Below are 17487 nucleotides of genomic sequence, written 5' to 3'. Positions count from 1 at the left end.
AGATCCCACTTGGATAAAATAACCAATATTCATTTCTTGCCTAATATTCGAGAGGCTAGTTCTGTTAAACGTAATGATCCAATACAACACAGAATTAGATGTCGGATAACGTGTTTCTACAACCACTGTCAGATGTGATCTTAACAGAGTATCTGTAGAGCTTCAATACTCTGTAGAAGTCGAATCAGCATCAAAGTGTACTAATCAGTGAGACATTTCTTCTAGGCGATGCAACACTGGTCGAAAATTATATTAGGCCGCACGGAGTGGCCGTGCTGTTTAAGGCGGCATGTCACGGATTTCGTGGCCCCTCCCGCCGGAGGTTCGAGTCCTCCCTCGGTCATGGGTGTGTGTGTTGTTCTTAGCATTAGTTAGTTTAAGTAGTGTGTAAGTCTAGGGACGGATGACCTCATCAGATTTGTCCCTTAGGAATCCACACACATTTGAACATTTTTGATAATATTAGAATAACATACCAGAAGAATTAATCTTTAACTTGACAGTAAACGTCTTCGTTTCAACACACCATACATACAGTCTTAGACGTAAAACCTGGCCACCGGCCTACGACCGTTGGGACTAATTCTGAGACGTTGGGTTTAGGTGGTCGATAAGGCTGTGCACCCCTCAGAATTCTATGTCCAGCCAAGTCCAAAAATCAAAAGGGTGACTATTACTGCATTTTGTGTGAATGTCATCAGTTCACTCACTGAGCATTCCCTCACAAGATTGTTACTGGCGACGAGTTATGATACCTTTATACTAGCTTCTTCAAAATGTATTAATGACTGATCCCTAAGAAAAGACACCCACTCTAGCAACCGGCAGTTTGAACATAATTTTTTGCATCTGCTCGCTCCGAAGGGGAAGTGTCCATCGCATCTGGTATCTTTTGCAACACCTGAGACACCTTTCAGTTGCAATATAAGTAAAACGACCAACAAAACTGCATAACGTGTTGCAAGTACACTATAACGTATTCTGCTGAATTCATAAAAACGTCATCCGCAGTTTACTTGGGATCACACACTTTTAACTCTAACCTTAAGTCACCAAAAGTTTATCTTTGCGGATCCTTACCGGATGAAAATGCACATCAAACTTGATATGACGATGTCTTTAACTAAGTACCAGTAGGTTTCTACAGGTGTGGAATCGGTTAACTACTTCAACATTGTCAGAATGTTTTAGATAATGTGAGAGAATGTATCGTTTATGATTAATTCCACTTTTAAGTGTACTTCTGTGCTCAATATACCAATAGGAAAACACTATTAATACATACAATGCAATAATACAAAAGAAATTCAATTTAAGACGATACTTCACAACAGAAAACTATTTCTATAAAATATAAAGCATATGTAATATGATCATGCCTAAATGGCATGGATTAATAAGATATTACTCAAGCTGAACTTCAAAAGTGTCTGTGTTTACTTTATGTCTTGTGTCATATTCAAGTAGTGTGGAGAAGTGATATTTTATAACTAAAAAATACACAAAAACCAGCCATAATGTCAGCAGATGTGGTAAGAGGCGTTATCAGTCGTGCAGTATGAGATACTGTATAGAGCAAAAAATAAATGTTCAAATGTGTGTGAAATCTTATGGGACTTAACTGCTAAGGTCATGAAATTTCCGGCTGTTGTCATCTTCCCAAATATTTCTGCTGCTACTTATCACTCCAGTAGCTCCTAAACGGACATCACAAGGCTGAATGGGTCCCCTGCCAGCCTTCCCAGCAAATAAAAACGCCTGACAGTACCGGTAACTGAAATGAATCCTCCTAACAGTAGTCAGTCAGGCTCTTCGCTCAGCTATGCAGGACGCCAGTTATAATCTGGTCCCATTAATACATTTAGCGATTAATAAACCACAGTTTCTCACAAGTTTTTTGTTTTTATTTTTGTAAGAGATTGTGCTTCATTTTGTCAAACTCTGCTCTTTCCACGAAACCTCTACGATTCCCCCCTCCAGTGTCTTCAGCTGTAAACCAGTATACGTTCTTGGTTGTATCAATATTCGTAAACAATGCTCGGATAGGTTCCCACTCTTAAAAATCGTCACCTGGGTGGTTAGTGTAGCGCCCACATTGGTACAGTAACGAGTACAATTACAATATGTTGTTGTTTTTGTTGTGGTCTTCAGTCCGAAGACCTGTTTGATCCTACTCTGTCCTGCGCAAGCCTATACATCTCCGAATAGCTACTGCAACCCACATCCTTCTGAATCTGCTTATTGTATTCATCTCTTGGTCTTCCCCTATGATTTTTACTCGCCACACTTAGCCGGCCGGTGTGGCCGATCGCTTCTATGCGCTTCAGTCTGGAACCGTGCGACCGCTACGGTAGTAGGTTCGAATCCTGTCTCGGGCATGGATGTGTGCGATGTCCTCAGATTAGTTAGGTTTAAGTAGTTCTAAGTTTTAGGGGACTGATGACCTCAGATGTTAAGTCCCATAGCGCTCAGAGCCATTTGAACCATTTGAGCCCCCCACACTTACCTCCTTCCATCCATTGATGTCTAAGAATGTGTCGTACCAACCGATCCCTTCTCTTAGGCTGTGACACAAACTTCTTTCATCTCCTCATTGATTACGTGATCCACCCATCCAATCGTCACCATTCTTCTGGAGCACAACATTTCAAACTCTTCTCTTATCGTCCATGGTTCAGTTCCATACACCGTTACTCTCCATACAAAAACTTTCAGACAAGACTTCCTAACACCTAAATTTATATTCGATACTGCCAAACTTTCTTCTTCAGAAACGCTTTTCTTGCCATTGTCAGTCTACTTTTTATTTCCTCTCTACTTCAGCCATCATCATCTACTTTGCTGCCCAAATAGCAAAACCCTTCTGTTACTTCAAGTGTCTCGTTTCCTAATCTGACTCCCTCAGCATCACCTGATTTAATTCGGCTATATCCGACTATACTGTATTACTTTTGTTGATGTCCGTCTGCCATTCTCCTTTCAAGACACTGCGCACTCCGTTAAACTGCTCCTCCAAATCTTTTGCTGTCTCTGACGGAATTAGAATGTCATCAGCAAAGCTCAAAGTTTTTACTTCTTCTCCCTGAACTTTAATTTCTACTCCAAACTTTACTTTGGTTGCCTTTACTGCTTGATCAGTGCACAGATTGAATAACATCTAGGATAGGCTACAACTCTGTTTCATTCCCTTGTCAATCTCTGTTTCCCTTTCATACCTTATAATATAAGAAATAACATAAAAAGAATATTAACGTGGGTGCGATGGTCTTTGAAAATCATGCCCCTTTCGCGGCGAATAAAGATGAGCCATGTGCAGGGTCCGGTTCGCACCTGTTTGCCCGCGGGACGGATTGCGCTGTAATTAGGGCGGCGAGGTGGCCATTCGCAGCGCCCCGGGTAAACCAATTAGGGCGACGCCGGCGCCGACCAGATTACGTCTCCGGTCGCCCCTGACAAATGGCTGTGTGCTCGAATCCCGAAACCGGCCGCAGACAAAACGACAGCACTGCAGAGGACAAAAAAAACTAAAAATACCACGGGGTCACACGCGCATGCGGACGCCATTGCAGGAGGCCGGCGCTCTGTGCGTGGCAAATTGATTGCTGCAGACTGAAAATCTCATCATTTCGCACGAAGCGGGTTATTTATAACAGCTTTTGCCTGCCGCGCTGCTCGATTTAGATTAGTCAGATCCATTAGTTTTAAATGATTAAAACTGAATTATGTAGTAGCGGAAGAGGTATTCTGCGAAGGCTGAAAACGTTAACTCTGTTCAGCGCTGCAGCGCGATATCGAAATTGTTCGTCCGCTACATCTAGATTGACAATGTTACATTTCATATGTACAGCTAAATAAGGAAGTTTATTTAGGGCATAAATTCATCAACATTCCTGTCGACTTCCATTGCCTTAAGAGCGTAACACTGCCTCACATAGGAATATGCCCTGTTTACGCAGTTAAGAGGACCTCTTTGACGTGACATCTATAGCATGTAGAAGAGAGCTGGCCAAAATGGCCAACATAATGTATTCCCATTTTTACCCGATTATTAGTAGGAAGATATGCAAAGAAACCAGGATGATAATCTACAACTACTAAAGTATACTATACAGTGAGGTAACAAAAGTCATGGGATAGTGATATATACTCGTACATATACAGATGGCGGTAGAATCAATCGTATACACAAGCGCAAAAGGGCACTGCATATGTGGATCTGTCATTTGTACTCAGGTGATTCATGTGAAAAGGTTTGCGACGTGGTTATGCCCGCATGACGAGAATTAACAGTCTTTGAACGCGGAATGGTAATTGGAGCTAAACGCGTGGGACATTCATTTCGGAAATCGTTAGGGAATTTGACATTCAGGCACCCACAGTGTCATGAGTGTGTCGAGGATGCTAGATCTCATGCATTATCTCTCACTACGGACAACGCAATGGTCGAAGGCCTTCACTTAACTACAGAGGGCAGCAGCGTTTGCGTGAAGTTGCCAGTGCTAACAGACGAGCAACATTGCGTGAATCAGCCGCGGAAATCAGTGTCGCACGTATGACGAACGTATCCGTTTAGACAGAGGGGCGAAATTTGGAGTTGAAGGGCTATGACAGCAGTCAGCCGATGCGACAGGTTTTGCTAAAACACGACATGGCCCGCAGTGCCTCTCCTGGGATCGTAACCATGTCGGTTGGACCCTAGACGACCGGAAACCGTTGCCTGGTCATATGAGTCCCGATTTTAGTTGGTGAGAGCTGATGGTGGGGTTTCGAGTGGCGCGCAGACCACACAAAGCCATGCACCACGTTGTCAACAAAGCACTGTACGAGCTGGTGGTGGCTCCATAATGGTGTGTACTGTGTTTACATGGAATGGACTGCATCCTCTGGTCCAACTGAACCGATCATTGAGTGCAAATGGTTATGTTCTGCTATTTGGAGGCCATTTGTAACCTTTCTTGGACTTCATGTTACCAAACAACTAAGTTATTTTTATGGTTGACAATGCGCCATGTCACCGGAACGCAAGTGTTCGCGATTCGTTTGAAGAACAGTCTGGAGAATTTGAGCGAAAGTTTTGGCCGTCTAGATTGCCCGACATGAATTTCGTTGAGCATTTATGGGGCATAATCGAGAGATCAATTCGCGCAGAAATCCTTGCAATACCCTGCAATACACTGACGCAATTATGAATGCCTATAGAGGCAGCTTGGCTCAATATTTCTGCAGGGGTCTTCCATCTATTTGATGAGTCCATGCCATATCTAGATGCTACAGTACGCCGGGGAAATTTAGGTCCGACACGATATTACGAGGCATCCCATCACTTTTGTCGCCTCACTGTAGAATAGTTTAAGCTCTTTAGGATCACGCTATTTTGTCAATAACTGTTATTTTGAGCCTGCGGCTGTGTATAGAATATGGGTTGACTCCTACACACAAGATTACAGCAACCAGCCCCTTTTTACAATACTGTTTATTTATTTAAACAGCGTCGTTACCGGTTCCGAACCACCAAGTTCATCTTCAGACGGCTAGTTCACGTTTTACATTAGATTTTGCCTTTTGTTTCCCCATCTGACGAAATTTGCTTCGGGTGGTGATGGCCTACAACCAAAACAAAACGTGAGACAACGTCTTTTTAACTGCAGGAGTACAGTCTACACTTGCAACTTGGAAATTGCCTCTCCAGCCTTCAATCCTCCTACATCTTACAAAACACAGAGAACATTACTGAAAAAGAACAGCAGAAAGTATTCTGTAGGCATAAGAAAAAAACTAGATATTTTGAAAATGAAGAATGCGAACCTCCCCTCCAAAACTCATATGATAGCTTACATCAGTTTCATGAAAGAACTATTAACTCAACTAACATCAGTTTTTCAAACAATGAACTTACTCTCATAAACAAAGGTCTAAAGCATAACGTAGAGCCAAGAATTAATGCCAATAACTTGAAGAGCCTTACTGCATCTACTAAACTTGCATGTGATGCTGCTAAATTAAATTCCAAGGAAGTCAATGTTCTGGCCTTCAATGCCAATAACGTAATAACAATACACCTCAAAAACAACAGTTCACGCAGAAACAGTGATCGAAACGTTCCAAACGTTCCAAACTATCTAAGAATAAAGCTTCAATAATGAAAGCTAATAGGAACTGTTCTTCATGTAGGGTAAATAAAAAACTGCTTGATCTGCTTAATACCTATCATACATTTAAAAAAAGTTCTCAGCTAACAACACATACGAACTTATTGTCAAAATTATAGATGTTTACATTCCACCAACAGACACATTTACATCACTTGACATTGTAAACTTTTATACTAACGCCCCTATAGAGGATACCATAAACGTACTCAGAAACGATCTACTGAAACATAAGAAACTAACCGTGAGAGAGATCTGTGAGCTCGTTGAGTTACTCACCTTGGTACTGTCTTAGAATTACGTCAGTTTCAATAAAAAAATATAAAAACAGAAAGGTGGGTCGGCAATGGGTAGAGTCTAGCTAGGATGTTAGCAGATATTTACATAAATCACTTTTTGAAGCTAACAGTCACATCACCAGAAAAGTCATCTACTACAAAAGATGTGATGATGATAAAATTATACTTTTTGATGTCACCAATGAGGAATTAGACACATTAGCAAAAATCTGAGTAGCATGCACAAAAAACATCAACTTAAGTATTGAACATCAGAACAGCAACAGCATCAATTTCTTAGAAGTAAAAATCCCCAGCAAAAACCATAAGCACGCTTTTGAGATTTATAGAAAACCAACATTCACTGACATATGTATCACCAGCTCACCTTGTTATCCAGATCAGCGTAAGCTGGCATATTTTAGATCCACGCTGAACCACCTACACAAAATTCCACTTGAACCAGTTAAAAAAGAAAAAGAAATCAGTATCATTAAAACCATAGCCTCAAACAATGAATCACAAAAAAACAAAAACCATTCACCTACAAAGATGCATACCAGACAAACATGCTACTTACACAAGACACAGTAGAAAATAGCAGAAAATATATTGCACTATCTTCCCTAGGGAGCATATCCTATAAAATATGTAACCTATTTGAAACACAAACAACAAACTCCAGCAGTTAGCACTTCACAGCTTAATGAATAACAGCCCCCCCCCCCCCCCCCACACACACACACACAAAATCTGGCGTATACAAGCTCAGCTGTCAAAGTTACCTCACTTACTATAGAGGACAAACTGGAAGAAGTATTGAGACATAGTTTAAAGAGCATATAGATGCCATACGTGTGAACAACATTTCAAAATCCACATCTGCCATGCACACAACTACTAACAGTCATGGGATAAAGAACATTGAAGACCATGCACAAGTATTGCGCCATGCTGAGAAAGGTAGCCTTAAGAATTTGCTTGAGGAAATGAAATGAGATTGAAATGTATGTACATCAAAGCAAATCACCAGAAAGTCTCCTCAATGAACAAACAGAGTTAGTTAATGCAGCCTTTCTTCAAAATTTCATTCATCTACATTCCAATTTAAAGTAAAGCAAAAAGTCCACTGTTGTAATATTTATATGTTCACATCCATCCCAACCCACCTACTGTGGTTTCACGTATGCCATAATACATGTACAGTTGTAATATTTACTTACGTACATCTGGCCCTTACCATTTACTTTTGTTTCACTGTATACCATAATATTTACGTAATATCACTGCAGTAACACTTTAAAACTGACTGCTTTATTTATTTATCTTAATTTTATCAGTTCTCTTTCAGTGTAAGTAGTAAGTAATGTAAAATTAGCAATTTGTAAATTTCTACTGTCACATATATGTACATAATGAAATAGCTCTGAGAGTGGAAGTCTTTGGTTTTTTTATGGTTGTAATATCGCCATCTTTGTATACATACCTCTATGTGATGAAACTTCATAGTGTGAAAGTGATAGTGAAAGTGATAGTGACTGGGCCAAATATCTCACGAAATAAGCATCAAACGAAAAAACTACATAGAACGAAACTCGTCTAGCTTGAAGCGGGAAACCTGATGGCGCTATGGTTGGCCCGCTAGATGGCGCTGCCATATGTCAAACTGATATCAACTGCGTTTTTTTTAAATAGGAACCCCCATTATTATATCATATTCGTGTAGAACGTAAAGAAATATAAATGTTTTAGTTGGACCACTTTTTTCGCTTTGTGATAGATGGCGCTGTAATAGTCACAAACGTATAAGTACGTGGTATCACGTAACACTCCGCCGGTGCGAACGGTATTTGCTTCGTGATACATTACCCGTGTTAAAATGGACCGTTTACCAATTGCGGAAAAGGTCGATATCGAGTTGATGTATGGCTATTGTGATCAAAATGCCCAACGGGCGTGTGCTATGTATGCTGCTCGGTATCCTGGACGACATCATCCCAGTGTCCGGAACGTTCGCCGGATAGTTACGTTATTTAAGGAAACAGGAAGTGTTTAGCCACATGTGAAACGTCAACCACGACCTGCAACAAATGATGATGCCCAAGTTGGTGTTTTAGCTGGTGCCGTGGCTAATCCGGATATCAGTAGCAGACAGATTGCGCGAGAATCGGGAATCTCAAAACCGTCGGTGTTGAGAATGCTACATCAACATCGATCGCAGCCGTACCATACTTCTACGCACCAGGAATTCCATGGCGACAACTCTGAACGTAGTGTACAGTTCTGCCACTGGCACAAGAGAAATTACGGGACGATGGTAGATTTTTTGCACGCGTTCTATTTAGCGACGAGGCGTCATTCACCAACAGCGGTAACGTAAACCGGCATAATATGCACTATTGGGCAACGGAAAATCCACAATGACTGTGATAAGTGGAACATCAGCGATCTTGGCGGGCTAATGTATGGAGCGGTATTATGAGAGGAAGGATAATTGGCCCCCATTTTAGCGATGGCAATCTAAATGGTGCAATGTATGCTGATTTCCTACGTAATGTTCTACCGATGTTACTACAAGATGTTTCACTGCATGACAGAATGGCGATGTACTTCCAACATGATGGATGTCCGGCACATAGCTCGCGTGCGGTTGAAGCGGTATTGAATTGCATGGCCTGCACGTTCACCGGATCTGACGTCCCCGGATTTCTTTCTGTGGGGAAAGTTTAAGGATATTTGCTATCGTGATCCACCGACAACGCCTGACAACATGCGTCAGTGCAATGTCAATGCATGTGCGAACATCACGGAAGGCGAACTACTCGCTGTTGAGAGGAATGTCGTTATACGTATTGCCAAATGCATTGATGTTGGCGGACATCATTTTGAGCATTTATTGATAAGTTCACAAAGGTACATGTATCACATTGGAACAACCGAAATAAAATGTTCAAACATACCTACGTTCCGTATTTTAATTTAAGAAACCTACCTGTTACCAACTGTTCGTCTAAAATTGTGAGCCATATGTTTGTGACTGTTCCAGCGCCATCTATCAGAAAGCGAAAAAAGGGGTCCAACTAAAACACTCATATTTCTTTACGTACTACACGAATATGTAATAAAAATGGTGGTTCCTATTTTTAAAAAACGCATTTGATATCCGTTTGACCCATGGCAGCGCCATCTAGCGGGCCAACCATAGCGCCATCTGGTTTTCCCCTTAAAGCTAGACAAGTAACCTTCTTTGTAGATTTATCGTTTGACGCTTATTTCATGAGATATTTGGCTCGGTCACGGTCAATGGACCACCTTGTATATACACAAAAAGTGCATTATACAGTTTTCGCTGCTGCAAGATGATGAGAAACCTGCAATGGAACCTAATGGCTCGGAGTCTTCATCGTAAGTCACCGACACATCTTCCCTTTAATAATAACAATTTGTGTACATCACTTAAAATTGTCATGAGGCATAGTTACAGCTAAAAAGAGGTTGTCTCACATCTTGTTTTGGTTGTAGGACACCATTACCCGAAGGAAATTTCGTTAGGTGGGGAAATAAAAGCGAAATCTAATCTAAAACGTGAACTAGCCGTCTGAAGATGAACCTGGTGGTTCGAAACCGGTAACGGCGCTATTTAAAGAAATAACTAGCATTGTAAAAAGTGGCTGGTTGCTGTAATCTTCTGTGTGGTTGTCAACCCATATCTTTAGGATGAAACTGAGTACTTCAAACAACTGAATTTCCACAATATGACAAAGCGAGTATTTTACCTCACGTGAGTGCGAAAATCTCCTCTTAGATCTAATCTAAAAAATAGCAGATTAAAGAACTGTTTTATCAATGAAATAAATATATATAGTTTCGAAACGTCGTTCGACTTACACTTCTTATCAATAAAAGCCAAATTGTGTTCCTGAACTCCTGTACAGAGATCATGAGCGCAGAGGGAGCATAGTTGGTAATTGATCCATTGCACTTCAGGCTTTAAATTTGAAATTTTTCTTCGTAGGCCAAAGTGTCTTCATCGTTGTCATCAAAAAGAATTCTAAGCTTGGTTTCCTGCTCTTTTTACTGCTTTTCTGCTCTTCGGCCGCTTTCCGTTATTCCTTCTTTTTCTTTACTTTTCTTCTCTTTTTTTTTGTTTCCTGCTTCTAGGTCACTTCGCGGAGATCTGTTGAAATCAATGAGATGTCCCTTCCGAATTTTCTAAATCACGTTTCTACACTTCATTTTCCTTCATAAATTCCACAATAGGGGTCTTAAATCAAAAAATTATTTCTGGCACTCCCATTGTCTTAAGCAGCGAACTTTTCAGTAATATAAAGTCTCCAAACTCTGCGTCCAGTTCCAACGAAAGGTGTTGTAGCTGCGTACGACTTCAGATATGCTGCTGTTCACGTTCTCCATACACGCTAATTTAACACAAATTGCTTCTTCATGTACACAACAATGATTATCATCTTCCGACCGTTTTAATTTACTGTTCTTTCATTGCTAAATTCTGTCTGCATGGTACTATAAGGTCAATTCATATCAAGTTTACAGTAACCGTCGACCATGCAACTGCATAATAGATTTTGAGATTTCACAACGCTCTCTTCTGTCATTCCCATTTAATTTTAAAGGTATGTGACGACTTGTGCATACAGACACCGGGCCTGTGGACGTCCACATCACGAACAGACCGCGAAGCGTAAATTGCGCTGACACCACAATTCTGGCGTACTGAAGAGAGTTGTGCTCACCGAAAACTGCCACAGGACGATACTATATCCTGATTAAAATTACTTTGTGACTCACTTCGTAGCTAGTCGATTGGTTGAGGTCAGCTGCCATCCAATAGTAGCTGTTTCTCGATAGCCATGTGCTCAATTTGTTTCTCCTGACGTACCTCAGTTTCATTATATTTCTCAGTAGCCCATAATGTGGAATGTAACCGTGGTTTTTGATTCATAATCAAAAAACGTCTTCGGTCCCGGGTTCGATCCCCGCCACTGCCTAAATTTAGATAAATAATCAGCATTGGCGGCCGAAGACTTCCGGCATAAGGAGTCAGCCTGATACTGCCAACGGCCTTGTCAAAGAGGGCGGTGGAGCGGATAGAGGTTCAGGGCACTCTCTTGTCCTAGGGGTGGGAAATTGCCCCTAAGGGCGGAAGAATCAGCAATGATCAACGACATGAGGATGCAGAAGGCAATGGAAACCACTGCATTAAAGACACGTAACGTGTATCCACAGGACATGTGGCCTGTAATTGAAGAAGTGTCATGATGATTTCTCCATGGGCAAAAGATTCCAGAATAGTCCCCCATTCGGATCTCCGGGAGTGGACTGCCAAGGGGGAGGTTACCACGAGAAAAAGATTGAATAATCAACGTTCTACGAGTCGGAGCGTGAAATGTCAGAAGCTTGATCGTGGTAGGGAAACTAGAAAATCTGAAAAGGGAAATGCAAAGGCTCAGTCTAGATATAGTAGGGATCAGTGCAGTGAAGTGGAAGGAAGACAAGGATTTTTGGTCAGATGAGTATCGGGTAATATCAACAGCAGCAGAAAATGGTATAACAAGTGTAGGATTCGTTATGAATAGGAAGGTAGGGCAGAGGGTGTGTTACTGTGAACAGTTCAGTGACCGGGTTGTTGTAATTAGAATCGACAGCAGACCAACACCGACAACTATAGTTCAGGTATACATGCCGACGTCGCAAGCTGAAGATGAACAGATAGAGAAAGTGTATGAGGATATTGAAAGGGTAATGCAGTATGTAAAGGAGGACGAAAATCTAATAGTCATGGGCGACTGGAATGCAGTTGTAGGGGAAGGAGTAGAAGAAAAGGCTACAGGAGAATATGGCCTTGGGACAAGGAATGAAAAAGGAGAAAGACTAATTGAGTTCTGTAGCAAGTTTCATCTAGTAATAGCGAATTCCCTGTTCAAGAATCACAAGAGGAGCAGGTATACTTGGAAAAGGCCGGGAGATACGGGAAGATTTCAATTAGATTACATCATGGTCAGACGGAGATTCCGAAATCAGATACTGGGTTGTAAGGCGTACCCAGGAGCGGATATAGACTCAGATCACAATATAGTAGTGATGAAGAGTAGGCTGAAGTTCAAGACATTAGTCAGGAAGAATCAATACGCAAAGAAGTGGGATACGGAAGTACTAAGGAATGACGAGATACGTTTGAAGTTCTCTAACGCTATGTATACAGCAATAAGGAATAGCGCAGTAGGCAGTACAGTTGAAGAGGTATGGAAATCTCTAAAAAGGGCCATCACAGAAGTTGGGAAGGAAAACATAGGTACAAAGAAGGTAACTGCGAAGAAACCATGGGTAACGGAAGAAATACTTCAGTTGATTGACGAATGGAGGAAGTACAAACATGTTCCGGGAAAATCAGGATTACAGAAATACGAGTCGCTGAGGAATGAAATAAATAGGAAGTGCAGGGAAGCTAAGACGAAATGGCTGCGGAAAAATGTGAAGACATCGAAAAAGATATGATTGTCGGAAGGACAGACTCAGCATACAGGAAAGTCAAAACAACCTTTGGTAACATTAAAAGCAACGGTGGTAACATTAAGAGTGCAACGGGAATTCCACTGTTAAATGCAGAGGAGAGAGCAGATAGGTGGAAAGAATATATTGAAAGCCTCTGTGAGGGTGAAGATTTGTCTGATGTGATAGAAGAAGGAAGAGGAGTCCGATTTAGAAGAGATAGGGGATCCAGTATTAGAATCGGAATTTAAAAGAGCTTTGGAGGACTTACGGTCAAATAAGGCAGAAGGGATAGATAACATTCCATCAGAATTTCTAAAATCATTGGGAGAAGTGGCAACAAAACGACTATTCACATTGGTGTGTACAATATACGAGTCTGGCGACATACCATCTGACTTTTGGAAAAGCATCATACACACAATTCCGAAGACGGCAAGAGCTGACAAGTGCGAGAATTATCGCACAATCAGTTTAAGCGCTCATGCATCGAACCTGCTTACAACAATAATATACAGAAGAATGGAAAAGAAAATTGAGAGTGCGCTAGGTGACGATCAGTTTGGCTTTAGGAAAAGTAAAGGGACGAGAGAGGTAATTCTGACGTTACGGCTAATAATGGAAGTAAGGCTAAAGAAAAATCAAGACACTTTCGTAGGATTTGTCGACTTGGGAAAAACGTTCGACAATATAAAATGGTACAAGCTGTTCGAGATTCTGAAAAAGGTAGGGGTAAGCTATAGGGAGAGACGGGTCATATGTACAACAACTAAGGGAGAATAATAAGATTGGACGATCAAGAACGAAGTGCTCGTATTAAGAAGGGTGTAAGACAAGGCTGTAGCCTTTCGCCCCTACTCTTCAATCGAGGAAGCAATGATGGAAATAAAAGAAAGGTTCAGGAGTGGAATTAAAATACAAGGTGAAAGGATATCAATGATACGATTCGCTGATGACATTGCTATCCTGAGCGAAAGTGAAGAAGAATTAAATGATCTGCTGAACGGAATGAACAGTCTAATGAGGAACAGTATGGTTTGAGAGTAAATCGCAGAAAGACAAAGGTAATGAGAAGTAGTAGAAATGAGAACAGCGAGAAACTTAACATCAGGATTGATGGTCACGAAGTCAATGAAGTTAAGGAATTCTGCTACCTAGGCAGTAAAATAACCAATGACGGACGGAGCAAGGAGGACATCAAAAGCAGACTCGCTATGGCAAAAAAGGCATTTCTGGCCAAGAGAAGTCTACTAATATCAAATACCGGCCTTAATTTGAGGAAGAAATTTCTGAGGATGTACGTCTGGAGGACAGCATTGTATGGTAGTGAAACATGGACTGTGGGAAAACCGGAACAGAAGTGAATCGAAGCATTTGAGATGTGGTGCTATAGACGAATGTTGAAAATTATGTGGATTGATAAGGTAAGGAATGAGGAGGGTCTACGCAGAATCGGAGATGAAAGGAATATGTGGAAAACACTGATAAGGAGAAGGGACAGGATGATAGGACATCTGCTTAGACATGAGGGAATGACTTCCATGGTACTAGAGGGAGCTGTAGAGGGCAAAAACTGTAGAGGAAGACAGAGATTGGAATACGTCAAGCAAATAATTCAGGACGTAGGTTTGCAAGTGCTACTCTGAGATGAAGAGGTTAGCACAGGAAAGGAATTCGTGGCGGGCCGCATCAAACCAGTCAGTAGACTGATGACCAAAAAAAAAGCCCATAATTCCCTCACTTCTCTGCATCTTCTGCTTATGTCTCCGTGCAGTCTTTTGTACTTTATGGGCAATGCAATTTTCCTGTACCTGAGATGCTGTCTTTAAAATAGTTCCAAGGGGATTCTACTTCTGTAGGCCAAGACTCTTCTATTGATTTAATTTTTTCCTCTAGAACATTACCAACATTTGTTTCCACTCCAGAACTTTCTAATTCCTTAAGTCTATATGCCCCTTCTAGTGTTCCTAAGATAATTCATTTAATTCAATTACTTAAGGGCTATAGTCATTACTGATATTGGCATCAGAATATGTTTTAGTGGATTCCACATATTTTCTTAGTTCTTGTTACACCGGTAAAAATCATTAAAGAAATTTCTTTTGTAGCTCAGTTCTCTTTCATAACAATTTTTTATTGACCGATTCCTACAGATACAACTGTCATCTTCAGATATTAAAAAACTTTTATATTTCACATTCCACACAAGATCATCGAAAATGGGAAATGTACTCTCTATAAAAATATTAATATGGCTTAAGTAACGAACGCACAATTGAAGACGGCGTACAACCCGAAAAGGTTTTCAAGATCAGAAAATCACTTTGTATTTGTGGAACCAGTCAATAAAATGTAGTTTCTAACTCGTTTTTTGCTATAAAAAATTTATTTAAAGGACATACAGAGCGCTCCTCAATTCTCAATACGAGAAGCTTCATGGAATAAAATCATTCTGATTTCTGATGTTCTTCTCTTCGCTATCAGTGGGTGATGTCCATGCGTAAAGCCTTCTAGGATGAAGTTTGAAAAAAATAAAACTTCATGTTCTGTACGTAAGTGCTCCTCTTGGGTCTTGGGACCGACTTTTGGGACCATCTCCTGCATGCCCCAAGGGCAACAGCGTGTCCTAACATCTACTCCATGATCCATCCCCAAGTTGCTTCCTGGTATTTGGTATAGGATATCTTCTTATCCTCGAAGATATTTTGTCAGATAGAAATTGTATCAGGTTTATTTCTGTAGGGAAACTGGCTTGACCGCGCCTCCAAAGGCCTCCTGCTTTGCCTTGTAAGACACTTTATCTGGCTCCTCTGTAAAGACCACTCCAGCTTGGGTGATCGTCGGGATAGCTACGCTACCGCCGGCACAGCCCTTGGCTCCGACGGAGCATATATACCCTCCCGGCTGGCACTGAAAATGTCTCCGACAAGGCGGTGTCCCTTTCATGCAGTTTACTAAAATAATATTAATCGTTTCTACATCCGATCTGCAAGGACAAGTATTCTCTGAGAACATTGTGGCAGATGTGTCTTCGATCTTGCAGGCAAGTGATGGTTCTTCTGACCTAAAAAGTCCCACATGGATATAGAAGAAACATTGACTACTGATATCGAATACAAGCCATTACTATGATAAGCTCATGTCCAGCCGATGGATGGATCCAGGTTACCTAAGGCGACTAAGCTGCGGGTGTCATCGAACCGCAGAAAATTTTGAAGGTCAAGTAAGAAAAATTTGGGTAGAGGGATCTGTAAAAGCAGATATCAAGAGATTTAAGATAATATTGGTGGGACGATAGGGAATCATGGAAACTGGACATCTGACAATGCCGGAAATTCTTCCGAAACCGGGATATGATAGTAACAAATTACTCCTAACCTAAAACTTTTAGAAATAATTACCGGAAGAGACACACCAAACATCAATACAATAATTACCGAAATTTACATAAGCATGCAACAATCACTGAAGCCTTCAAGATCTTTGTACGGCAATCAGGCAGCAGAATTTCTGTTATTTTGCAGCACTCACACGGTAAACCTAGAAGGATAATGTGAACTGCTAGATGTGAGCTAGTTTTCTTCGAATCCAAATTAGTGAAACATAAAGTTAATTCCACTGACTTCGCTAATCATATTTCACGACGAGGTTCTATTCTTAGAGCTACACATATCTGCTTGCGCTCAAGTGAACTTCTGGCGTACCTGCAGCGTGGTTGTGAGTATCCACATGAAGTCCGCTAGAATGTAGGTGCACATGAGGTTCGTGTGGATGGTATTTCGTAAACACCTCAGCTCCCTGTAACACACATAAAGGAACAGTTATCATCTATCCAATCAGAGCTTTAACGGATGCTTACAGGTTGCAATGGGCCAGAGCAAGCAAATAAGCCGACAGTCAGTGTAATGTCAGGTGCTGTGAAACGTTGAAATCGATGGATGCCGGTAGAAAAACGCCAGCTATAGTTGATGTGGATGCAGAAGCACAAAAGTTCCAAGGAAAAGGACGAAAACAAAGGCGACTAGACCGAATTCTACAGTCAGATGGCGCCAATAAAAGCCGGTGGCTTGCCAAGTTGCCAGGTGCAATGGCCGCAACATTTCATGCAACCTTGCCCGCCTGGAAAGCTGGTGTCCGTCGGGTAAACGAGATCAACGAATCACAGACCTGGATTTAAATTGTGTATGTGCTGTTTACTATAATCAACAAATAAAATATTGAAAGCATATAGGTAAAGGTGATGCGACTCCCACCAAGTTATCTGTGGAGTTTATTACTTTTCAAAGTCTCATTTACTATAAAAATAGTACTAAATCCTAGGGTAGTATGGAGGGAAGTTTCTAGCTGTTAATTGGCTGGCTCGAACACTCATTCTGCGAGCCAGTTTGGAGACGATACCGTTGCAAACACATTTGTTCCTAGGCCGTCATAATCAGCAGGCGCGCCAGACTTTGTTTTTGACACTCGTGACCCATGTGACTATAGCGACGCAAAACATTGGTGCAATGTTTGGTCGATTTGCATTGGGTTTTCCTTCCCAAAATCGGTTCGTG

The 17487-nt window shown here is 41.2% G+C and overlaps 1 protein-coding gene across 1 annotated transcript in view; it reads right to left on the bottom strand.

Annotated features, from left to right (window-relative positions):
* LOC124606140 (diuretic hormone receptor-like) overlaps positions 1-17487 on the bottom strand; it is a 185472-nt gene that overhangs the window by 114556 nt on the left and 53429 nt on the right. The window contains exon 4 of the mRNA XM_047138105.1: positions 16639-16732. Coding sequence (XP_046994061.1) covers positions 16639-16732 — 94 coding nt within the window. The remainder of the gene's footprint in view (positions 1-16638; positions 16733-17487) is intronic.

The sequence above is a fragment of the Schistocerca americana genome, chromosome 3 (genome assembly GCF_021461395.2).
Source record: "Schistocerca americana isolate TAMUIC-IGC-003095 chromosome 3, iqSchAmer2.1, whole genome shotgun sequence".
Classification (NCBI taxonomy): Eukaryota; Metazoa; Arthropoda; class Insecta; order Orthoptera; family Acrididae; genus Schistocerca; species Schistocerca americana.
Note: the sequence above shows the minus strand (reverse complement) of the source record. Positions and strands in the feature narration are given on the sequence as shown.